Consider the following 26,792-nt stretch of genomic DNA (forward strand, 5'->3'; position numbering starts at 1 on the left):
AAGAAGAAGAAGAAGAAGAAGAAGAAGAAGACGAAGACGAAGAAGACGAAGAAGACGAAGAAGAAGAAGAAGAAGAAGATTATTATGATTATTTTTGACAACGTCAACATGGCTGCTGTCACTGATGTAAGTTAAAATACCAAGGCACAAATCATTGAAGGAAAATAACGTAAACGTTGATCCCGCTGTCGCTTGATTTAACAACGGAATATCTGTGTTTATAACCCGCTGTCGCTTAATTTAACCGCGTTGAAAGCCATTTTTGTCGATTCCAGCCCGAATCGGAGGTGTTCGAGATCACGGATTTCACCACTGCGTCAGAGTGGGAAAGGTATTTTTGGAGTTACCCTTGCTTCGACATTTACTTGAAATATACACACCTTGTACCAGTTCACAATTATTACTACTCAGCTTGTCGTGGAATTATAAAGGGACATTTTAGAAATGGAGGACGTTTTACGTCCCAACCAACAGAATTTAAATAATCCACATACAAAATACTAAAATATGCACTTACTGAGTGAATTCATTTCTCCTGAGACCAAATATTAAAAAAAAAAAAAAAAGCGAAAAGTCGTTTTTAAAATACTAAAAAAAGGTCTGGAGTGCACTCTCTAATTCTATTTTTCTCTTGTCCCACCTTCCTAATGACCAAATTGAGTCTCAAATAAAACAGGAAAATGCATCCATCCTTACAAGGGTCGGGACGTCTTGGAGCCTATCCCAGCTGTCTTTTTGGGCATTAGGCAGGGGACACCCTGAACCGGTTGCCAGCCAATCGCAGGGCACACAGAGACGAACAACCATTCGCGCTCACAATCACACCTAGAGAACATTTAGAGTGTTCCATTAACCCACCATGAATGTTGTTGGAACGTGCGATGGAAGCCAGAGCACCCGGAGTAAACGCACGTAGGCATGGGGAGAACATGCAAACTCCAGACAGGAGGGCTGGAGCCCGGAATTGAACCAGGGACCTCTGCACTGTGAGGCGGACATTCTAACCCAGGGGTGGGCAATTCCAGTCCTGGAGGGCTGCTCGCTATCCTGCATGTTTTCCATCTCTCCCAGTTGCAACACACCTGATTCAAATGAACGGGTTCAAGATCAGGCTTCCGCAGAGCTTGCTGACGATCTGATCATGCAGACAGACAAACAGCCAGTGGGAGAAGCAGGAATCGACACATTTCACAGTGCTGAATAATGAAATGGATAAATAATCGACACGTCGATTATTAACTCATGAAATCCCGGCCATTTTCACAGGATTTTGACTGGTTTTGCAGATTATTGTGTTCTATTGCAATAAACATGCAGCCGACCAAAAGAAAGAGGAAACTCTCTTCTTGATGCTGAAAAAAAAGTTACACGCACAAATAAATTTGGAAACAGATTGGCACCAAAAACAATGTCCAGTATGTAGTTTTTCAATCCTATTGGACATATATTTACTCCCACATGCATCATATTTCAACATTTATCATCACAGTAAATTGTGTTCGATACAATAGTTGCTGTAAACACTCATGCAGATGCATTCTATATGCACAAATATTCTTTTAGGTTGATGTCCTGTTTTGTGTGATGGTCAGGAAAAAAAAAAGTTTTATTTTCACTTCCAACATATGTTGTGACTGAACATGATTTTATAACTTGATTTAAAACTTGCTTGAGCCACGTAATTGACTCGCTTGAAATTAGTTGGTGGCTCGGCTTGACTTGCTGATGGAAGACTCAGCTAATGGACTCTGATATACTCTTGATTTGTTGTATAATGTATATGGAATTGAAAAAAAATCATTAGTTCCATACAAATTAGTTTACTCCGCTTATACATCTCTGGACAATGCCCAAAGCTGACAACATTCCCTTTCAGAATTTCTTAGCCTATTTTAAGATATTCTCAACTCTGATGTTGGCTCATGTCAATGTTTAAATTATGTCAAACTACTGGTAGTCATGTCATTCAAACTTATTTCTTTACTTCAGGTTTGTGTCCAGGGTTGAAGAAGTCTTAAATGAATGGAAACTAACTGGAAACTCAACAAGGAAGTTGTCCAAAGAAAAGGTAAATAGCTTTAAAAACTAAAATGTTTACGCTTAACATGACTGTTAGTTCTTGTTTGACAAGTGGTCCTCCTTTGTTTGCACAGGCTGACTATTCGAATGGCACGTGGGAGGAGAAATCTCAGGAGATTAATTTTGTCGATTTTACCTTCTCCATGACCCACTATGCATTGGTGCAAGAGAATGAGAACGATACAAATACTGAATTGGAGGAAGGTATGGTCTCTTTTGTTCTCCGTTTCCAGTCAAAATCCCAACTTAAATCCACATGGAACTCCCAATTGTTTCTTGAATGTTCTTGAATTTTTAATGCTGCTTGTTATCTCTCAAGGGGAAATTGATTTTACACATGCACATACACAGACGTGTGTGTGTGTGTGTGTGTGTGTGTGTGTGTGTGTGTGTGTGTGTGTGTGTGTGTGTGTGTGTGTATACACAGCGTACATTTATGTATGTAGACGAACTAGGAATACCTGACACCAGACGGAATTTTTAGAGCAAAATATACCAAGCTTGAAGGCAGATGTCTGTAATGTTTTTACTTAAAAAAAAAACAAAAAAAAAACACGAAGACAGCAATGAACTGAAATTTTTATGAGACAGTTACAGGAATGGGAATGGCATGAGTTTACAGTGTGTTTCTGCCACCTTTTTTACATCGCCTGCCCTTTGGCTGGAAGTGATTTGTAGACAAAACCTAAATTGCAGTTTTGTTTTGTTTTGTTTTTTCCCCCAGCTCCCTTTCCCCTCGCAATGCAGGACCTTTTGTGCACCAAAAATGACTTCCCTCCTCGTGCCCATTGCTTGGTCAGATGGTGAGTTTGATGGTCAGATGGTGAGTCTTCCCGAAGGATACTTTGAGAGCAATAAGACAGAGTGGATATTCAAACCGCTGACCCTTCAGTCACTAATTGACCATTTGTAAACGGCAAATTCAAACAGATTTGGTCCATGAGAGCTCTGAAATTTGGTTCATGTGAAGATGAAGATCACCAAGTCAATTCATTTTTTGTTGACAGGTACGGGATAAGAGAGTTTGTTGTCATCTCCCCAGGACCCAACGTCGAGGCTATCATCAGCGAGTCCAAATGTAATTTGCTTCTCAGCTCCATCTCAGTTTCTCTGGTCAACAGTGGCTGGTGAGACACCATCAGCACTCTTCTTTAGCATACTTTCAACAACAATAGTAAGACAACATTGTTTTTGAACAGTCTTACTATCATTAAGATCAAACATAAATTAGACTTTCCATCAGTCTGACTAGCTATATTGGATCGGCTGATATTTTGTATACTATGTTAATTCTGTGATTGGCCGTAATATCCTTGATTGGTGTGTGTGTGTGTGTGTGTGTGTGTGTGTGTGTGTGTGTGTGTGTGTGTGTGTGTGTGTGTGTGTGTGCGCACGTGTCTGATACTTGATACCTGTACCGCTTTCCTTTGTGCTACTATACGGAAAATACAGTACTTCAAGTGACTGAAGTATCAAACGTATTATTAATGTTTGAGAATCGGATATCTTGGCAGTTCCAACAGTATCAATCCACACATCAGTCCCAGAGGCACAATTGAAGCAGTTTTAGTTGCCCTTTTGTGTATTTCCACTTGGAAACACCACTCCAAGTTGGACAAAGTCATTTGTATGTTTTGCGTTTTACATTATGCAGTATAACGTAAATTGGGACGGTTGTTTATTCAATTAATGATTGACGACTCGAGTTTCAGGCCTGCACTAATCTTGAGCACCTAAAGAGGAATATTTTAGGTCGGATAACAGACGGAAAACCTTTGTAAATCAGTCTTTTCATGGGAAGGATGTTATATTTGGATCGTTTTGGGTCAGATTTTTCCGTTTTAGAGGTTAATGACTTGGATTCACACTTACACATAGTATATAATCTAGTTGCTGTTTGCATGTTTATTTTCTAATTTACAAGGGAATTTTCACATGTACATCATTAACAAAACCAGCTACTGGGAACAGAGGAGCAAAGAATGTCAATATCACAGTACTTCACAATGTTTTTAGCCTCAACGGTAGATGATAAAACAAAGTGAAAAGTTCTAACAAATCTTTGTCTTTTTGTCCTCTACACTCAGCCAAGTCCCCATGTTTGTGCAGATCCAGCAAAAGTGGAGGCGACTATATTCTGGTGAATGCCAGGGACATGGTGTCCACACAGAATTTGAGATGGTACACCTTCGTAAGGTACCAAGTCAGTACAACCACCTGTCTGGCCTTCTTGACATCTTCAAATCAAAGACAGTAAGTGGTCAGAGTGTTGTGTGAACAGTCTAGTGTTCTTGACAACCTATACAGTAAATGTTTACAGTCATCATATTACACAGTTGCTCCTGCATTGAATTTTAGGTATTAGGGCTTGAGCAGCAACTGCTGCGAGGTCCCCCTTCTTACTGAGTGTAGCACCCTGAGACATACAAAAAGCATCAGCAGAAGCCATCTGCTAAAATGTACTTGAAGTGAGTTATGCTTTTTTTTTTTTTTTTTTTAAGTGAACAATTTTGTCAAATTTTTTGCACGTTTACTGGAGTCATACTTTTGAGACCGTTTCCCAGAGGTCTCATCCGACTGACTTAAAAATTGGTCTGTTTCATCTCAAGACCTGGGCCAACGACACAGATACAAATCTTGTTGTTTCAATATATTATGTCATTTTCTATGACAGAGGTGGTGCATCAAATTTTGCATTTCATATTTTCTTCCCCACAAAAGAGGAAATACTTAAGGGAATGGTCCAGTGTGGATGGCCCATTTTTCACTCAAAACTGTATTCATATTTGTTGATCAGGATAATGTAACTATCTTATAATTTTCAATTTTATTGATTAGTTTTGGATAAGGGTGGCCCGGTGGGTGGACGAGTGGTTAGCGCATCGACCTCACAGTGCAGAGGTTCAATTCCGGCTCCAGCCTTCCTGTGTGGAGTTTGCATGTTCTCCCCGCGTAGGTTTTCTCCGGGTAATTCGGTTTCCTCCCACATTCCCAAAAAATGCGTGGCAGGTTAATGGGATACTCTAAATTGTCCCTCAGTGCGCGTGTGAGTGCGGATGGTTATTTGGCGATGTGTGCCCTGCTATTGGCTGCCAACCAGTTCAGGGTGTCACCCGCCTGCTGCCCAAAGAGCTGGGAAAGGATCCAACATGTCTCGCGACTCTTGTGAGGGAGGATAAGCAGTTCAGAAAATGGATGGATAAAACACATTTTGTTTAGATAAAGAAATTTGACCTCTCCCTTCACCGTCACCTTATCGTGGTGGATGGGTTTGTCTATCCTAATGATCCTAGGAGTTAAGTTGCCTGGGGCTTTATGCCACTGGTTCAACCATGGCAAACAGGTCTATGTTCACTTGCTTGAGTCTTTCCACCAACTGTCTCTGCGTCGCATTCTCAGATGGCTGATTGAACACTCAAAATTGTCTCTAGGTGTGAGTGTGAGCGCGGTTGTTTGTTCGTTTGTGTGTGCCCTGCGATTAGCTGGCAACCAGTTCAGGGTGTCTCCCGCCTACTGCCCAAAGACAGCTGGGATAGCCTCCAGCTCCCCCCGCAACCCTTGTGAGGATATAACCGGATTGGAAAATGGATGGATGGATGTTTTGGATTAATGTAACACCTCTTCCTGCTCAGCAATAGCAGAGTTAAATCAGGCGCAACAGAAGCCAGCGTTCGCCCCGCTAACTTTGGGTGCATCGGCGTTTAGCTGAAGCCAACTTTGACCTGCTAACCTTGGCGGCCGAACGCTAACTGCTGTCCCGACAGCTGTTAGCCAGTTAGCTGCAGAGGCTCGCTGTCAGGACGCTCACTGCCTACCTGTGGAGTCTGAAAATAATTCTCTGAATATTTCTTTTAACCGCTTGTGACAGCTCGACCTTTATAATACACATATTATCAATGTTGTCACAATACATTTCTCTCCCTCTCTTTAGGGATACACCATATATCCCTTGCCGCCAATCAACGTCGCAATCCGTTTTACCTACATTCTTCAGGACTGGCAACAGCATTCTTGGCCCCTGCAGCCTCCCGGTAGGTTTATATTGTAAAGTACTTTGAAAACACATTTTTAAAGGTGCTATATAAAGAAAGTTATTATTACTAAACAGCTATAATTCCGTTTCCTGATGCTCTTTGTGGATTTTTGGCAGACTTTGACAACCTTCTCGGAGGTGAGGTGGGAGTGGAGGAGTTTGGGAAGCTTCCATTTGGTGCATGTGAAGAAACAATCAGGTGAAATGATATGAATATTCGAGCAGGGGGTGTAACGTCACAAGAATTACATTTTAAAAGTAGTTGCCCTCTTCTCAAATTTAGATTTTTTTGCTCCCCCCCACACACGCTTTATTTAAGATTATCAAATGTAAATACCCGGAAGAGATCATCCAAATAAACATAAAATACAGTTTTCGATGCTAATTCTACAAACAATTCCAATGAAATTGGGCTGTTGTGTAAAGTGTAAAAAAAAACAACAAAAAAACAATCATTTAAAAAACTTCTTCAACCTAACCCTTAAAGTAATAAAAAACAAGGAGATGCACATTGAATTTCAAACTCATAGTGCAAAGCAAAAACAGACAGATCCATGTCTATACTTTGAAACCGCATTTGACTTTCAAGGTTGACTAAAACAGTCACTTGTCAAACAGGGGTGACAAAGATTCTGCTTTCTGCAGAAGCTCAGATCTTGTAATGTCTCTAAAATGATTCTATTTCTATTAGAGTTATAAATTTCTCTTTCATTTTTATTGTTTTTGGTTCAATAGTCTGACAAGAGCTGTCTGAATCAGATAAGATGATTGGAGTCCAGCGAACAGACCAGCTCTGCTCTGCAAAATAAATGTATGGTCTGAAAAGCAAAAGGCATTATAAAGCTGGGAGGCTGTCGGGGCTTTGGCTTTCAGGTGAAATTTATCGAAAATGTAAAAGGTTCACGCTGCAGTGATATCGTATCATGAAAGTAGGACATTTAAGAAGAAGGATGCATTGTTGATTTTCCTCATCTCATACAATTCATTGAAACAAAAGTTCTCAACAATGGTGGGTACACCACAGCAAAAAAAAAAAAAAAAAAATTCAACCTCTCAGTAACTCGTCATGTACCCATGAGCATTAATAACAGCTTGACGTTATGAATCACTGGATTCATAATGTTATTCAGGTAGTATGGTCCTGTCACAAAGTGTAGGGCAGTTCTGTACCGACTGGACACACCGGCCCACACTGTAACCCCTGTAATGTGGGAGGAAACCCGAGTACCCAGAGAAAACCCACGCATGCACGGGGGAGAACATGCAAACCCCAGAATGCTGGAGCCTAGATTCAAACGCTTGACCTCTGCACTGTGAGGCAGATGGGCGAGCCAGTCGGCAATTGCGCGCCGGAAATAGAAACAGTCAAACATAAACGCTTCATTTTTTGCAACCTTTCTACAATTTAGTCTTAAGACATGCGATTCTATAGAAGACAAGAAGAGACCAGTCGGCTCACTGTTCACATGATATTAAACGTGGAAAATCTCGAATGCTGATAACCCCACCCAAAAAGTCCTGGAATGAATCACGAAAACTGAGCATTTTAAAGCTGTTGATGCCTTTTAACGACAAAGTTCACTTTGCCAAAATGAAAACTTGATAATATACAATGTGAATGACACTTTAAAAAAAGCCTAATTTTCTTTTCCTTTTGAAGTGAGCTTCATCTTTCAACCACTTGGCCTGAGTTGACAGAAGGCACTGTATTGGACAATGATGTTTACAGGTAAGCATGTCGTTCATCCTGTAACATGACGCTTATTTTTTTTTTCTCCATTAGAACTACTGTATTATGTAATGTGCCATACACTATAATATAGTTGGTGCCATATTGTGGTATCGGTGACAGCAGTGCACATTATGGATTAAGGAGAAGGAGGGAGAGAGGAAGGGCGAGAGAGAGAGAGAGATGTGCATGCTAAGGCTGGACGATATGTATTTATTGTATCATAATCGAGATATCAAGATATTAATATCGAAATAAGTGGATAAAATTGCTGATCTTTGTTGACTGCCCCCATCTTTTTGTGGATTGTTCAATGGGGTTCAATGTTCAATGGGGACCCTCAAAACGCGATCCAGGCGTCGTTCCTTGAGTCTGCAATTTCTGCCAAACGTTCATCAGCAAAGCTGGGAAAACTTGGGGACATGTGATTTCTTCGTTGTTACTTAAATATGCAAAAATAACTTGATCAACTGGCTCAAATATATTTTTAACAGTGATCTTGACCCTCTCCATGCGCCTCACTGGGCACTCCGGATCAAGACAGTTGAACATCCTCAGTGTTTGCTGGGTAAGACACTCACTTGTTGTCCTGTTTATGGTCTGATTAAAGGTTTTGTGTCATTCAAGCTTTCCACAGTTAACTATAGTCATATATACGATTATATACTATCTTTGGAACAATGATGATCTAATTTCTTATGAAATATGAGTTCTTTTGGTGGCTATTCTTCCAACTTGCTCATAAGATTACTAAAATCACTAAAACCCCACCTGTCCCCCGTGTGGCTGCCACGCCCCTCTCATGATGTCTTCAAGTCAGCTGCTCACTCTGTCCACAAAACACTAAATTATAATCATAATGGAAAAACATATTGTAACCTCTCTTGAAGACATGCCAACAGAGGTTAATTGTTTATCTCACCTTTCACTATAAATCACAAACACACCGACTGTCCGCCGTACAGCAGACGCACCCCCAAAAAATAAACGCCTGAGTTTATGATGAGCACTGCTGCCTAATTAACCTCATTGGCGAATTGCCGTCATGTGACAACATGAATGACTGAGAGGTTTTGGGACTCCACTGTGTAACTACTGCTGCTTTGGGGCAGGAAAAGCATCTACTGGTGTTCAGAGAAATGAAAGTTTTAAATAATCCATCTGTGTGTCTAGCTACACTATATATCTCCAGTATGTGTACTGTTTGTAATATATATCGCTACTCCCTGGGGAAAACTCCACCAGCCGCCACTGATTCCTGATAGTTATTAGTTCACTTATTACCACATCTGCCAGCTTCATTTTACTTCACCGACCCTCGTGTGGTTTTCTTTAAACAGAAGCAATGTTTGTGTTAAATTGAAATTAATTAGTAGGAAGCTCACTGAGGCCTTATGCACTGCTGTGTTCTGTCATCTTCCTTTTAACATGACTTATAATACCTTTTGTTATTACTTGATTAATGTCTTTCAAGCACAGCGATTCCACCTTAAATAATTCCACATCAACCTATTGTCCTGTGTTGTGCGGGGTTCATTTTGAGTGGTTCGTCTTTAATCCTTTTATGCATGGTGAATGTTATGATTCATAACTAAGGGGAGGCCCGTTAACATCCATCCATCCATCCATCCATCCATTTTCTGATCCGCTTTATCCTCACAAGGGTCGTGGAGCATGCTGGAGCCTAGCCCAGCTGTCTTTGGGCAGTAGGCGAGGTACACCCCGAACTGGTTGCCAGCCAATCGTAGGGCAGACAGAGACGAACAACCAGAGACGAACAACCATCTGCGCTCACACTCACACCCAAGGACAATTTAGAGTGTTCAATCAGCCTGTCATGCATGTTTTTGGAATGTGGGAGGAAAACGGAGCGCCCGGAGAACACCCACATAGGCACGGGGAGAACATGCAAACTCAACAGAGGAAGTTCGGAGCCGGGATCGAATCCACGACCTCTGCACTGTGAGGTCGACGCCCCATTGACGTCAACTGTACACTTCTTTTTATTTTTTTAATTTTTATTTTTTTTGCTTGAGCATCGTTGACCATTGGTGCCTTTGAGTGTACCCTTTATACCGTCATGGAAGAAAATGTCCATGTTATCGTAAAAAAAGTTTGAGCTGTTCCTATCTTCTCCTCCAGGTGACTTGCTGACGGACTTATTTAAGTTACGGGGACGAAAGGAGACAACAGAAGAGATTCTTGGAAGAGGATCGGCTGAGGAGGAGGGCAAAGGTTAGGTTGTCGAGTTTGATACTCACCGTTTTTACTATGCCGGTGAACTTCAAAATAAAAGCGAAACAAGTAAAATAATACTTTACATGGAAATCAATGCCTTAATGAGATTTTAATTTGAAGTTGGCCCTCTGACGCAATCGTTGTAGCGGTTGACCTGTCATTGAATCGATAGTGTTCTTAGTGTACTCACGTGCGCTGACAGACTTGAACTTGAGTGCAATGTTGAATTTGCAGTCTTCATGCCCATTGGTACACCGCTTATGTGCACCCCGAATCAATGTATTGGAAAGCGATGATGGCACATTTCAAATTTGACTGTAAACTGTGTTTCTTTACAGATAGTACCATCAGTTCCGCTCTATCAAGGCTGACAGAGCCAGCTGCACCAGTGCCGATCTCCAAACTCTCAGTTTCAAGCATGGTGCATAATGCTCGAAGGCACATTCAACGGCACAGACTTAATGATGAGTCCCCACTTGGCATTGAAGAACTTAATTGTATTCTTCAGGTAAGCATTTTTAATATCTTAAATATTCTGGTTATTAAACATGATTAATAATCAGACAGTAAATCTAATGATAAGTTTAAATCCATCCATTCATTTTCCGATCCGCTTTATCCTCGCAAGGGTCGCGGGGATATGTGCTCCGTGCACATACAGTAAAATGGGTTTAAGGACAAAAATTGCCTTGGAACACTTCAAACGTGCCTCTTGTCACTCAACCGTGTCTACTGCATATGTAACGCGCCATCGGAGCACAGGGAGGCGTGGGTGAATTTATTTAATACAACACCCCATTTCCTAGCTCTGCGGCTGTGGAGAGGGTCTTTTTTCAACAGCCAGCGACATCCTCCAACCAAAGAGGACCACCCTGGCCTGTGCCAGCTTTTACAAGTTGGACTTCCTCATGGGGAACATGTGCCTATTGGGGTACCCCACCTACTAGGGGCAGTTTGAGGAGGAGAAGCAGTGGAATGAGCTTTGAATAATGTTTATGAATTTTGAAACCTCTGCTGTTAGCCTTTCTCCCACAGTGTCACGCACGGACGCCTTTTTTTTAACGTGGCAGTGGGGATGGATTTTCTTGCCACGCACCGGGTTCGACAATAAGCTCAAAACGGCAGCAACATAGTCAGCTGGAGTATTGACATGAGAAGCTGCGCTCACGTTGCCGCTGCTCCGGGGTTATTCACGCCGGAGCGGATCAAAAGCGCGACCGTCATCTAAAAGTTAGCCCATGATGTGTGTGCAAATGCTTTTGCATGTTGGTTCGGTTTTCTCCCTTCAATGAAATATTAACATAATTTTCAAGTAGTGCGAGTCGCCCTGTTGTTATCATTTCTTGCAAAATGTAAACACACTTTCAAGCGTGGGGCACCATGTTTCTTGCTAGCCGTGCTCGTAACGCTAAGTAACGTGCGTGGTGATGTCATTTGTTCCAACTGGAATTGATCAGGGTATCTACAAAAATGGCAAATGGTGCCAAGGAATTGAAACACTGGGAACAGGTTCTCAACAAGAACCGGTTTTTATTTTCCATACCTAAATATGATGTTTAGAGTGCTGCTTACTTCAGGAAAAAAACTACGACATAAAACAAAACTCACATGCAGGTAATCCTTCTTGATTAATTTGATTCCTAGCATTCTGATAGTTGAAGGGCCAAAATCTTTATGAAATTACTTCATTTTTTTCTCTGAAATTGTTTTGTTATACGTTGTAATTGATAATTCTTTTTACAACTGTGATTGACAAAAAGTCATTCTCTTGAACTAATTGCATTTACGTTATTTCTTACATCAGATGCTAAAAAACTTTAATTGTAAGTTGTCTCCCCGCCGCCCCCCTCCACCTCCCTATGCTCAGTATCTTTTTCCAGATGCTGCTATGGATAAGACAGAAAATCAATCTGCGCAACCAAATAGCTATGGCAAGTCCCAAAAAGATCAAAATACTGACGTAAGTAAATATTACTCAGTTATTCATTCTTTGACTGCAACCACATACAGTAAACTTGATGTCTATGTATGTATTTATCAGATGTTTTGGTATTTATAACAAAAAAGAAAGACATTTATTGGATAAGATGGCATTGGAGACAACATAACCATATGAATGATAACTAGAAATCACTTCAAAAGCCAGCGAAGTCAAAGATGAGTAGAGAGAAGAATAAGAATAAATGTGTACATGGTTTGACTATGAATGTAAAAAAAAAAAAAAAAAAAATCAACATTAACAGCAGATTTTTTTTTTCCCACCTGTGACAGGACCTTTTTATTCAGTTGAAGTCGGCACCAGTTGAAAGTCTGACCCATCGGCTGGCACTCTGCATGTGTCTCGTCAACTCCTACCATGGTGGGCTGCGGGCTGTCGCCTACCTCTGGCAGGAGTTTGTCCTCGAGTTGCGATACCGCTGGGAAAACAATTACCAAATCTGTGGGTGGGTGTCACACATTGGGTCATTATTAGTCTCAATTGATGGAGAGCTGCTGGCATAACATGGTCGCTAAGCTTATTCTACATCCCATGCTAAACTTCCAATTTTATTTTTATTCCCAAAGTGTAATAATACATTGTACAATCCCCACTTATATCACAGTCCAACTACTGTGGCCACTGCATTGTTTTTTTTTTGGGGGTTTTTTTTTTTGTTTTTTTGGGGGGGGGGCACTTCTCCTTTTCTATCAAATCTATATGGCAGAAATCTGCAATATATTGCAATCGTGTTTTTTGTGTTTGTTTTCTTTTTCATAGTATATTAACTCTAAGGTTTAATATACTGTTTAGGAAAAGAGACTTTTCAGATGCTTATTGAACACCGGAAGAGCAGTCAAACACAAATTCAGCACTTTTGTGACATTTATGTTAGATTATAAAGTCTCTGCTCTCATTCATCCAATAGTGTTCTCTGGGGTCTTCCAAACATCCAAAAATCTCGTTGTCCAGTGATCCCTCGCTATTTCGCGGTTCGTTTATCGCGGCTTCAGTGCATGGCGGATTTTTTCAAACATATAAAAAAAAAATATATATATATATTATTTTTTTAATTTTAATTTTTTTTAAATATACATGGAGTACAGTACTGTATATGTTGCTCTATGTGACTCGCTGTTGTTTTGCAGCTTCTCCCGGATTGTTTGGCTGTATACCATTTTATAACCAATTTTTAACAACCAAAGAAAATCACAAAAAATTTACACACAGGTTATGTACCTTCTGTTATGTATTCAGCATGTATTTAAACAGCATTAAATCAAAGAATAAAATGAATTTTTAGACGAGTTTTAAAGATGGGCAGAAAGGGCGTTTCCAAAGAGAGGGACCAGCAACGGAAAAGGTTCGATCCCCTCTGAGCCTCCGCTTAGTTCTCGGTACCTCTTATAGTATCTGGTCCGCAGACCTGAGGCACCCGGCAGGCGTGTCGGGACTAGGCTACCAAAAGAATTGAAAAGAAATAAGAGGATCTTAAAGAACTCTAAATGTTTGGTGAGTCAATGAAGGGATGCCAGAGTAGGAGTTATGTGCTCCCTCTTACGAGTACCAGTCAAGAGGCAAGCAGCAGCATTCTGGACCAACTGGAGATGCTTAATGGAGGATTGGCTGACTCCAAAGTAAAATGCATTACAGTAATCCACCTGAGATGTGACAAAGGCATGGATTACTGTTTCAAAGGGCTCTTGTGAAAGGAGAGGCTTTACTTTAGCCAAGTTCCTAAAATGAAAGAAGCTGGATTTAATTTCACTGTCCAGTTTAAGACCCAGGTTTGAGACTGTTGTCTTCAGATAAGGAGCCGGGGGGGCAAAGTCCACAGGATGGGATGTACAAGGGCCACTGGGACCAAACACCATCAATTAATGTGATGACTGAGAGCCAGGCCTATAATCAGTGTGTGACTTTCCAAATGTGCTTCTGGAAGAACGATCAAAGATTCCCACAACATATTCCCAAACATACCGGTACTCGTAATCCTTACGAAAAGCCTTCTCAGACCAAAAGAAGCTGTTATAGCTGCAAAGGGTGGACTGTCGTCATACGGAACCCCATGGATTAAGAATGGGATGTCACTTGAGTTCAAATGTGAGTCAAGTCAAGTGAGGAAATACTTTAGTTGAAGAGGTTCCAGGAATTGTTTTAATTTTGCCCTGTTTGTGCTGCTCAACTTAGACCAGTGTGAAGTTGCCCGCTGAGGTTTTGCAATTCCTTCAGCCGGGATGGCACCTCTTTCACTCAAAAACTCTCTTTGTAAATTTGATCAGAAAATGATATTGGCTTGCATTTTCTATTTAATCACTTTGTTTTGGAGAAATTAGTGAATGACTAATGACTCTCAAAGATCAGCAACATAGTCATGCCCCAACTCTCCCTCCATATCTTGGTGGGAGTCACGGAAGGAACCCAACATGTGTCCATTCAAAATAATTGTAACTTACATTGCTAAAAATGTCAAAATAACGGTGCTCAATCGGCTCCAAAATGTATGTGGGGATCTCTACTTGATATTTTTTACATTTTGTCTTCTGTTTCATTTCATCAATATCTGCAGATTACAAGAAGAACTACCTGATCTCCGCTGTTGTCTTCTACATCAGAAGCTGCAGGTGGTTATATCTCTTCATTATCAGATGCAGAATTACATGTTTTAATATAAGATAAGATAAACTTTATTTGTCCCACACTGGGGAAATTTGCAATTTTTAAAGGGAAGTCCATTTGTTTCGACAAGTTCACCTTTTATGTTAGAATTGTTGTATATAAAAATCATCCGGCTAGAAATAGGTCTTAACATGATGCCGTTTATTTTGTCTCTTGGTGTAGATGCTGAATTGTTGCATCAAGAGGAAGCAAGCCAGAGATAACATTTGCAACACCCCCGAGAGAAGCAGTGAAACTGCCTCCCAGAACGTCCACCAACCGACACAATTTACAGCAACAGCTTCCTCCAGCCAAATAACTGCTGGATCACCTGGGAAATCCTTGGACTCTTGGAGTGACAGTGAAGAAGAGTTTTTTGAATGCTTGAGTGATCAGGGGGACACCGAGACTCCGTCTATGAGAAGGGAAAAAGATGGCAGTAAAACAAGAGCAGAGGGCAGGATGCACCCCTGTAACAACATGACCCTTCTGAACTCTTCAGAGCTTCTCTTTATTCCTGTGACACAAGTAATTTTTTTCACCGCTTTCCTGTTACTTGTTAATATTTTTGGGGCAGAATGCTTTTATTGTTACATCAATATTTTACTGAACAATACTGTTATGTGGATATCTGAGCTAACATGCAAATGTTTGTGTAAATTGTAGCAGATGAGACCAAGATTGATCACATTTTTTGATTATTCAGCAGTGGCTATTTGGTGAAGGTATTTATGTCGGTGTGATTTTTTTTTTTTTCCTAGATTCGATTTATTCATCTCTATATCAAGCATGGCAGGAGTCTTTAAATGTTGATGTATGCAAATACGAGTACAATGGTATTAAGTGCTTTTGTGTTTGAACAGGAACCTGCTCCCATGACTGAAGATTTATTAGAGGAGCAGTCTGAAATACTAGCAAAACTGGGAACATCAGCCGAAGGTGCCCAACTCCGTGCTCGGATGCAAAGTGCTTGTCTTCTGTCTGACATGGAGTCTTTTAAGGTTAGACACACCAAGGGTCAAATTCACAAAGAATGAACTGCGGCCACTGATAGGACCTTCAATTGCACTTATTTTCACCCACAATTTGCTCTGTTTTAACGCCCTGCTCACAAAGGATATTGCGCTAAGGTTATACCAGTGCAAACAGGCCCACAAAGTTTGGCAGAGGAGTGCCGTTTGCTCCTGATTTGCCCCTGGTTACAATAAGCCACACATGGATAGTAGTATAAACGTTGGCGTTCTGCCAGTCACACGTGGTGAAACAATGGCAGTTTGAAAAAGGAAGATGACATTTTTCAGAACGCACGCTTGGGTGCTGACAGATGAGGTTTAAACGGGATTGTCAGAAAACTGTTCTCACTCGTCACCAAAATTCACATGCACATCTCTTCTCGTATTCACATTAATCTTGTATAAATATCAAAGCGATCGCCTAAATATTTTGGAGTTTATGGGCACAAGTGTTTTCCTCATTAAAGTGACATTAAACTGCAGTGAGATTATGCCCCTTCAGATAAAAGAGGAACCGCTTTTTGTTTGTGGAACATACTCATTGAAGGACTAATTTATCTTAATTATAAAAAAATAAATAAAAAATCCACACTTACCTGTCCCTTTTAATGGGTTGTGCCACCCTTGGCAGCAATAGCTGAAATCAAGTGTTTATAATAATAATTGGCGATGAGTCTTTTACGTGGCCGTGGACGAATTGTGGCCCAAACTTCTTTGCAGAATTGCTTCTACTCCGCCATATTGGAGGGTTTTCTAGCTTGAACTGCCTGTTTAAGGTGACATCACAGCTTCTCAATTAGATTCAAATCTGGATTTTGGCTTGGCCGCTCCAAATCGTAATTTTTTTTTTTTTGAGCCATTCAGAGGCAGACTTGCTGGTGTGTTTCGGATCGTTGTCCTGCTATGTGATCCAAGAGCGCTTGTGTTTGCGGTTGCAAACTGATGGTCGGGCGTTCTCTTCAGGATTTCCTAGTAGACAGCAGAATTCATTGTCCCATCAATCAGAGCAAGTTGTCTTTATCCTGAGTTAGTAAAGCAGCCCCATACTATTACACTGCCACTACCATGCTTCACCGTTGGCATTATGTTCTTTTTTATCAAATGCTGTGCCATTTCTACACCAGATGTAAGGGCCCACGCATCTTTCAAAAATTCCGTTTTTCACTCAACAATCCCCGAAGGTTTTTCCAAAAGTTTTGAGGATTATCAAGATGTCTTTTGGCAAATGTGAGATGAGCCTTTGTGTTCTTTTTGGATAGCGGTGGTTATCGCCTTGGAACTCTTGCATGGATGCCATTTTTGGACAGTGTCTTTCTTATGGGAGAGTTGTGAACACTGACCCACACTGAGGCCAACGAGGTCTGGAGTTCTTTGGATGTTGTTCTAGGTTTGTTTGCGACCTCCTGGATGATTCGTCGTCGCAGTCTTGGAGTAATTTTAGCTGGTTGACCACTCCTGCGAATGTTTGCCACTGTTCCCAGTTTTCACCATTCATGGATAATGGGTCTGACAGTGGCTTGCTGGAGTCCCAGAGTCTTGGAAATGACTTTTCCAAACTGATGGATTTCATTAACTTTTTTTATTTATTTTTTTTTAATTTCTTCTTGAACTTCTTTGGATCATGGCATGATAGATTTGTTTCTTGATATCTGAGCCAGTCAAAGTGTCATCATTCGCAGATCGCACATTGACCACAAAGGCAACTTGGAGCAGTGTCATGCAAAGCAGAATATCAAAAAAATTGCTATTTTTTGCTAACTACTTTTACTTGTTTCCAATCGGTTTGAGCAATTTCACCCGATTTGTTTATTCATTATTTGAATATCCAAAACACTCAGTGTTACGGGCAAAGCGATTATAGTATAGTCCACTTGTCACCATGGTAATGAATTATCCACACATATGCAGGTAATCATAATTAACAGAGACAAAACCCTCTGCAGGGGTGATGTTATTTTACAAAGTAAAGCTCAGGATATCAGAAGGTTTACCTTCAAACATGACAACGACAACAAAAGAGAGGATTCATGACAACTCGATGAATGCCCATGAGCGGTCAACGGCACAGCCCAGACTTAAATCCAATTGAAAATCTCGGGAGATGTGCACCGACACTCCCCATCCAACCTGATGAAGCTCGAGAGGTGCTACAAAGATGAATGGGCAAAACGGTCCGATAGGTGTTCTTGTGGCATCAAATTAAAAAAAGACTTTCGGCAGTAATTAATTAGTCCAAATTACTGCCGAAGTTGCATTAAGAAAGTATTGAACAAAGGCTGTGAATACTTACATACGTGTGATTTTTTTAAAAACATTTTTTATAAATTTGCAAACACTTTTTATTTTTCTTTTTGAGGTGTTGTGTGTAGAATTTTGTGGGGTATAATTAATTTATTCAATTTTGGGATGAGGCTGTAACAAAATGTGTGCAGAGAAGTTGAGAGCATGCACAATTGCGCACATGCCTAGCTTAGAGGGAACACATGTCAAGGGAGGTTTTTTTTCCCCCCAGAAGTGGCTTGCATAGTATTGTTGTATATTTTATCCTATTATGCTGCTGATTGAATAAAAAAAAAATATTTTCATTTTTTTGTGATAGGCAGCCAACCCAGGTTCTGTTCTGGAGGACTTTGTTCGCTGGTACTCCCCCAGGGATTTTTTGGAGGAAGAGATTGTCAACGAGACGAGTCAAACCATTTTGAAAGGCCAGCTAAGTCCAAGGATGAAAATCCCAGGCAACATATGGGTAGAGACTTGGGAGAATGCCAAAGCTGTACCTGCACATCGCCAGAGGAGGCTTTTTGATGATACCAGAGAAGCAGAAAAGGTCAGAAAATATTCCTTCAAAGAGCAGCACATAATGTACAGTTGGAAAGCAATTTGGGAACTCATTCTTCATGATTGAAGCAACAGTTAGGGTCAAATTCTTTCATGTCAGATGGCTCCGAATTTTGGCCTTTGCTTTTTTCATTTATTTATAAAACATGTTTATTTGCCCTCATGCATATGCTGTCTTCATTCTTGTCAATGCAAACAATCTATTAACACTTTGGGCTGAAAATATTGACCCGTTGCAGCTACGTCACGTGATCACGTGAGTGCGCCATAACGTACGGCAAAAGTTCAATCCTGCCGTATCGTAGTAGACGGAAAACAAAGTGATTTAGCGACTGTATATGTTATTTTTGCCCATCTATCCATGACATCGACAACTTCAACTGCTGTGTTCACTGTTTTAATCAAATCGCCGACTTTGCCGCAATTTACAGCGCACAACCTTTATCATTATGTTTTCAAGGCCGTATTCCCTTACAGTGGATCTGCAGGCTAACAATACAAAGAAAATCACTAGTTAATGTCTATTATGCACATCTTTGGTTACTGGCTACATTAACAGAGAGACAGTTTAATGTGACACGAACAGTTCGAACTTGTTCAAACTTCTGTACTTGTTTAACCACATATTTCTGGAAAGGTCTTTATGAGAACGTTACCTGTGTCTCCCTTGCGCTGCTTCCTCATGAACCTCATCTTTTTTTTCTGTCGTACAAAGCCGCGTGTATTATTTGTTTTTATTGGCGGAGCTGATGCATCCCAACAACTGCTGTACCGGAGCGTAAAGACATGCTACAATCACAGAACAATGACGAACAGCCATAATTCATTTTTGGCCAGCCAACTGTCACAGATAAATGAATGTGTGGGGAAAAAAACTGACAATGATTGTTTAAAAAGTTACCTCAGCATTAAGGTCGATAATTGTTTGAAATTTGCTTGGTTTTCAGGTCTTGCATTTTTTGGAAGTGCAGAAACCTGCAGACCTGAGTTGCCATCTCCTGCCATGCATAATACATGCTGCAATTTTGAAGTTGAAAGAGGAAGGTGAGTACCTCTCAATCAAAACATTATGTAAGTGGTTTAAAGTGATGCTGATTTTTACAAGTGCATTTTTACTGGTACAGGCACCTCCAAAGGTTTTTGAACGGTCTTCAGCAAATTGGATAGACGTCAATCATCAATAATTATTGCAATTACAATTATTTAAAATCTTTGAGGATTTCTTGTCCTGTGAATTCTTTTTATACCATTTTTATCCCAATTTACGGTGGGGGAACAAGAAACATGTTTGAAGCGCTCCTGAGTGTAACTAACTTGAAAAGTTATACTCAACTCAGTGGTACCTCTACTTATGAAATTAATTGGTTCTGGAAGACATTTCTTAACTCGAAAATTTTGTAAATAGAGACGCGCTTTCCATGTAAATTCCTTAATCCATTACAAGACCCCCCAAAATTCAGACATAAAATGTTTTCTAAAGCATAAAAATGTTCCAATTAAATTATTTTTACAACGAGAGTTGTGCATAATGTAAAAAAACGAAGAATAGAGTTGAGAATAAAAATGACGCTCATTTTAACTTTTAACTGCGTCGTCATCGTTTTTTGCCCGCTTTAGTTTATGTTCTCTCTCAGGAGTGTTTTTTTTCCCTGGCGTTTTGTAAAGAACTGATCCAACGACGTTTGCTTTTGTCGGCTTTTAACAATCCTTAGAAGATGTCCAAGGCAAACATCAGCATAGTATAGTGAGCGATCGCCCGACTGGTGAACACTTTTCTGGGTGATTCACATTTATGTAAAACGATCGGAATGCCTCATGGCCCGAGGGGCGAATGACGAGGATGCTGCAAAGACACATATCTGTCTGTCTATCGACACAAACACACATACCATTGGCTAAGATGTCCCTCTTAGCCAATGGGATGCCAGGATGATGCTCGGTAATAGCCAACGGCAGAGCAGCTATCAGTATGTTGCGTTCAGGAAACTCGGAGCGGCGAGTAGCAGCCCATACTGTATTTGTACCTTTCGTATCTTGAAATTTCTTTCGTAACAAGAGGCAATATTTTCCAGTTGAAGTGTTTCGTAACTAGAAAATTTTGTATGAAGAGACGTTCGTAAGTAGAGTTACCACTGACCTGTACGGAAAAACCTTGGTGAACCAAGGATTCTTCAACCCATTTTCAGCATTTATACTAGATGGATCAATCTATACAATTTTCTTTTAGTTGTATTTTAGTCCAGTACAAAGTGAGTTAATGATTGGTTTTAGTCTAGTACAGAGTGATTCAATGATTTCCATTCAGTTCTATTTTTGTTTTTTGTTTTTTTTTGTTGTTTTGCTTTTGTTACAATACATTGTAAGCGCCTGAGCACCAACCGCTGCAATGTCCCGATTGTTTTTGTGGAAATTATCGTTGTTTATTCATTTCACAAAAAGTACCGGTAATCATATTTTGGGGGACATAAACATGTACGAAAGCTCCCCACACATGGCCTGGTCTGCGAGGGCCCTTTTTAGCTGCTCGCAGCTGCAGTTTATTTTGCCTTCTGAAAGGTATACTGTACGTGATTGTTGCCTCTCATATTATTTACTTTTTTTTTTTTTTTGTTCTTTATTTTTCTTTTACAGAGGCATCTGAAAACATACCATCTGTCAAAAACAACATCCAGAAAGTTACAGTTCAAGCAAGCAAGCTGCTGCAACAATTCAATCCCGACTACAGTAATTTACAGGTCAGGAGAATTTTGTACTCATCGAATCTTACAAGCACCCATTTGTGACTTTTTCCTTCCTACAGGATTGCATTGACTTTTTGATTGCCATGGAGATGGTCATCGCCCAGTATCGGTCTCTCAAAACAAAGTTTGCAATTGCTGAGGCTGAGAATGAAGAGCAAAGAGAGAATCTAAGACAGTAGGTGAAATATTAAATAGCTTGCTTACTTAACCTGACTTCTTTACTAGTCGATAAGACTACAATGAAGCCTTGAAGTTCAAGACAATCAATGACTTGATGTTGGTCAACGTTTATTGGGTCTTTCAAAAGAAAATCTTTAACTCTATCTCTCTCCTTTACGCGCGTATATCCGGTCCCGTTTAGTTTTCCTAACCCGGTTTCAAAGCTAACTCTATATTCGCTGGCTTTGGAAGGAGTCTTGGTCTTCCTTTGTAGTTGAGCCTGATGAATGGAGTCAGGTTTCCTGAATGCTTGAGAATATCAACTCAGTTGTCCTTTTCCTTGGTGGACACCATCATACACTTCTTTATTTCGATAGCGCTTTTCTCAGACTGACTTTGTGGTAGATGTGGCTAAGTGTCACCTTATTTACCTATGCCGAATTTCACAACTGGGGCCAATTTCATTATCATACACAGGGCACCCTGGATTCTGGCCCCTGAGGTACAGCCAACAACAACAACAATGTGCATCTGCAAGAATTATTTGACAGCGATTTTCAACCAGTAATATTAATTGATAAATCCAATTAACAAATTCATACAAACATACTGCATGTGGTTGTTTCTTTTAAGGCATTTATGATGCCATTTATCAAATTAAATAAAATTTATAATTACAGACAAACTTTCTGTGCACACTAAAATATACTCCTAAAAAAAAAAATGAAGGGAACACTCCCTTAGAGATAAGGTGAGAAGCTCGGTTATCTGGAAGGGGCTCAGAGTCGAGCTGCTTCTCCTCCACATCCATAGGAGTCAGATAAGGTGGCTTGGGCGTCTGATTAGGATGCTTCCTGAACGCCCCCCTGGTGAGGTGTTCCGGGCATGTCCCACCGACAGGTGGCCCTGAGGACGATCCAGGACAAGCAGGAGAGTCTGTCTCCTGCTTAGTCTGAGAACATCTTGGCATTCCCTAGGAAGAGCTGGAAGAAGTGGTTTGGGAGAGGGAAGTCTGGGCTTCCTTGCGAAAGCTGCTGCCCCCACGACCCAACCCCAGACAAGTGGTAGAAAATGTATGGATGGGTGGATTTAATGCTGTAGTGGTGCTTAAATGTCAAAAATATCTATTTTGATTTCCCCAAAAGAAAATAATTGATTCTTTTTTCACTTCCTGTGCCAAATATGACCCTGACGTTCAACTTAACTCATACAAAACTATTGATCATACATTCATATGGTTTCACTGTTATAACCAGCCTCCTGATGGCAACCTTAACTTGGCCCACAATGAAAATAATTTCTGGCTGAAGGAGGACATTTGGGAAGCAAGTGGGGCCTTTGTTGAATCTGTCAATATTTAAGGTTGATGACTTGAACGGCTGACCATGAAACTTTTCTTTTCGTTTTGCAGATTTCTTAACTCTCTGCTAGAAGATCCAGAAGTTGTGGTGAGTGGAGCTGGTCATGGAAAGATTGGTGGCATCATTCACAGGCTGTTTGTGAATGTGCAAGAGGTAAGCATCTCTACATCATTGTTTGCGCATCTGTGTGCGTGTGAGTGCGCGCGCGCTCGCCTGCATCTTTGTGTGTGAGAAAGTGATAGTGAACTCGAGAACGTATGAGAGAGAATGTTAATGAGAGCAAGCCTGTATAAGGTAGATGCTGTCCGGGTGCACATGATCACTTGATGGGACTCTACCAAGTGGCAACTGCCAGAGGGGATGTTTAGCGAGGAGACTCTTTTCTCATATTTAATTCTGCATTTATGTGTAAGATAAAAACGGGTATTGTGTTGATATGGCTAAAACAAGTGTGTCCATATGTTTCTAATAGGTACATATTATTGAGACTGTTTTTTGTGGGTTAGCCGTCACCCTTCAATTCATGTCAATGGTTTGTGCCACCACTATTTAAGGTCTGAAGCAGGGGTGCCCAAACATTTTGGTCCGAAGATCGACTTTTCGATCAACCAACCTCCCGCGATCGACCCGTTACCGCGCCCGCGCACGCACATACACACGCACGCCATGATGAGCAACAGCTTGACACGGAGGCATGTGACGCACTTTTGCAGCCTGTTAACTATCGTAGCTCACACGTACCATTTTCAATTGCTTCCCTCGGCCCTCTAGATTCCTGTTCTTTGCCCATATGCCCTCTGTGAATTGTACACGAAACAAACTGAATGAGAATAATGATAACGATAAAAGATATAGCGCAACAGCTCTGATCACAAGCTGCAATTGCAGAGTGCTGAGCACTCACAACTTCCGGTGACGCAGGTCACGCGCCACCCTAGGTTAAAGATTTACCTCCTTTATTTATTTATTTTTAATGCTTTATGTGAAAATGAGACTGAAAGGATGATTAGTGTTCAGTGTACATTAACACAAAAAATATATTAATAACATGCAGAAAGACACACAAATGGTTGGTTGTTTTTTTTTTTTCCCCTCCTCGACACCCCTCGCGATCGACTTGGGACCGGTTGACCCGGTTGATCGCGATCGGCGTAATGGGCACCCCTGGTCTGAGGGGTCTGTAAAGGTGGCCTTTTGTATGTGAAGGGGGAATGTTTGTCAGTGCGTTGCATGGTGCTGGTCATTATAAGGAAGAGCTCACATTTATATACTTTTTGTCTTTTACTTTCTCCCTTTCATAATTTTGCTGCTGTAAATTGGGAATTTCTCCATTGTGAGACAAATAAAGGTTTACTTACCTTATCTTATTTTTTCTTGTTCACATCCTGTTTCTTTCACAACACAAATGCTCAGGCTACCATGGGCTCATAAGAGTTAGTTTTAACAACAAAAACTAACATTATTCTTCTATGCCTTCTTCTTCATTTTCTTTCCCTTTCCTCTACTATTTTTGGTGGTTAGCAAATACTTTTATTCCCTCACCGACGCCTTCCTTCTATCAGTAGGTATTTACTAAACGTATTTGCCAGCCACCAAATCAAAGTAGACCCGGAGAAAACCTACTTCGGCACGGGGAGAACATGCAAATTTCACACAGGAAGGCAGGAACCCCGATTCAAACCCATGAGGCGTACCTTCTTGCCACCATCTGTACTCATTTGTGATTGCTCAATAACTGCTTTCCTTTACATTGAAAACAAAGGTTTGAATAATTCTACAGGGCAAGCCTGCCTCGCCACGGAACCTTTGCAAATGCAGCTTTCACACTTGCAAGTCAGCTGTCCCATCCATTTGTCTCATTGCAGGAATTTTCTAGTTTTATTTACCGTTTTACAAAAAACAAAATAGTTTCTAGGTTTGGATGTTGTAGTTCTTTACTCAGAGACGTCGAATGAGCTAGTGTAACTATGTGTGTGAAAATACACTTCATTTTGAAATTTCTCATTCGTTTCAAATGATGTCTTCCCATAGAGTGCCAACCTGGATAAAGAACCTGGACAGAAAAAGAATGAAGAAAGGAAGCTGACCGAAGGAGACAGCAAAAATCATGACTTCCCATCACCAGCAGGCCGGGAGATTTTGTTGCGTACTTGCATCCCTCGACCAGCGCCGTATTCCAAGTCTCTTCCTCAACGGCTTTTTTGTGTATTAACCAGAGATGAATTCAGACTTGTCGGGGCCTTCTCTTCTGACACATCTTTCTTTTAATTCCTCAAACTACAGCAAAACAATGACAGTTTTTTTTAATGCACAATTGTGACTAATGTAACTGGTATTGCATATCAATACCTGAAGCTACAATACACTATATGATCTTTTCAGGGCCAAAAAAGGAAAGGAATTATTTGCAATGAAAATCATGAGGACCTGCTGTATATGCATAATTTTGTTATTCATGTATTGTAAAATCTCACGATGTTAACATTTATTAAAAGCTTCTGTCTTCCATATCAGCATTGAATGGGCCTTTTGTGTATACCGGTACTTCTTTTTAACTTTTGTTGCTAAAATGAGGCAAATAATCCAATCAATGAAGCCAACGATGCTGGGGTCTCCGAGTAACACTGCGGGGCTGTGGCGTACCTGCGCCTGCGTGTGCAAAGCAACACACCTTGGTCTGATATTCTGTCACTACGGTTTGATAGGTACGGTGTGTTTTAAAGAAAATTAAAATGGAAATAGGGCCAGAGAATGGTGATTTTTCCAAATATTTCAATAATTCATTTCACAAAACTGACATATGAGACACTGCAAGATTTTTTTTCATACCAATTCCCCTTTTAAAATAAATTGAAGCATAGTTGAACAAACAATTTACTGGCTTCTGATTTCAAAAGTAGTTACCCATCAATATGGAGGAGGAAATCATATATTTATATGGCTTCACAGTCATAACAGCCTGCAATGCATGTTTTAGGAATGTGAGAACAACCATAGCAACAGTGTGGTTCGCAACAAAAATGAATTTGACACCCCTGCTTTAAAAGAATGTATGTAGAATAAGGAAATAATGCAGACAATGAAACAAGGCCTAATACTGTAACTTTAATCCCGAAATCTGGTTAGGATAAAAGATATCTTAATAAATTGAGACAGATCATTTTACTTAATACACATTATAAAATTCTCTCTGAAGCTTTTGCTACCAGAATGAAAGAGCTTGAGCATCTATTCATTCTGAGGACTTGAAGTTACTTTGGGTTTAGCGACAGATTTATTGGCCTTATTACTATGCTCTATACGGGTATTAAAATTTCGGTAGCTTTAGATAATGGCACCTGCTCAAGATTTGAGATTAAGAGACATACGTCAACATTGTGGCAGTTGTAATATCTATTTTCATCAAGAATGGCCCTATTAAGTGGTTGGATGTATTGAATAGAAAAATAGCGGGAAGTCAGTTGGCAGATGATTACAACCTTGTTTTTAAAAAATGACAATCAAATTCCCTTAGTACTTTAAACATTAATACTGTGATTCCCAACCAGTGTGCTGTGGCATATTAGTGTGCCGTGAGAGATCATCAGGTGTGCTGCGTTATTCAGTGTCAGTAATCTGGATGAAAACTATTTTTGTATTTTCAAAAAAAGTGTTAATTTTTCTTGGAAAGCACCGATAGTAACAGGCAGACCAGAATGCCCCTCCACTTGATGACATAAGGTACATAATTTACCTGTGTATCCATTTTTTGTGAATTGTTTTGCTAAGTGATGTGCCGTGACGTATTTTCCTTGGCTCAATCAATGTTGGGAAAAACTATTAATTTATTCTCAAAGGCTTCTGGGTTGGAACTTAATGTGGGTAAATGTTAATTATTAATGTCGCATGACTGTCTTCCACCGTCAATTAATGGGATCACAATTAAGAAAGATGTTAAATTTTGGGGTATTATTATAGCTGCGGAA

At 40.4% G+C, this 26,792-nt stretch overlaps 1 protein-coding gene across 1 annotated transcript; it reads left to right on the forward strand.

The window, feature by feature from the left end:
• Positions 1 to 31: 31 nt before the first annotated feature.
• Positions 32 to 25,348, forward strand: rab3gap1 (RAB3 GTPase activating protein subunit 1). The gene is made up of 24 exons (XM_019875671.1): positions 32 to 126; positions 276 to 331; positions 1,990 to 2,068; positions 2,154 to 2,283; positions 2,804 to 2,882; positions 3,087 to 3,206; positions 4,167 to 4,332; positions 6,011 to 6,110; positions 6,230 to 6,311; positions 7,773 to 7,841; positions 8,336 to 8,409; positions 9,984 to 10,076; positions 10,418 to 10,587; positions 11,947 to 12,039; positions 12,351 to 12,523; positions 14,627 to 14,681; positions 14,899 to 15,243; positions 15,579 to 15,716; positions 18,328 to 18,555; positions 19,514 to 19,610; positions 21,198 to 21,301; positions 21,367 to 21,482; positions 22,878 to 22,980; positions 24,859 to 25,348. Exons 1-24 carry the CDS (start codon positions 85 to 87, stop codon positions 25,093 to 25,095), a joined length of 2,949 nt encoding a protein of 982 aa, XP_019731230.1. The 5' UTR covers positions 32 to 84; the 3' UTR covers positions 25,096 to 25,348.
• The last annotated feature ends 1,444 nt before the right edge of the window (positions 25,349 to 26,792 follow it).

This window comes from Hippocampus comes, unplaced genomic scaffold (assembly GCF_001891065.2).
Source record: "Hippocampus comes isolate QL1 unplaced genomic scaffold, H_comes_QL1_v1.1 scaffold234, whole genome shotgun sequence".
Taxonomy (NCBI): domain Eukaryota; kingdom Metazoa; phylum Chordata; class Actinopteri; order Syngnathiformes; family Syngnathidae; genus Hippocampus; species Hippocampus comes.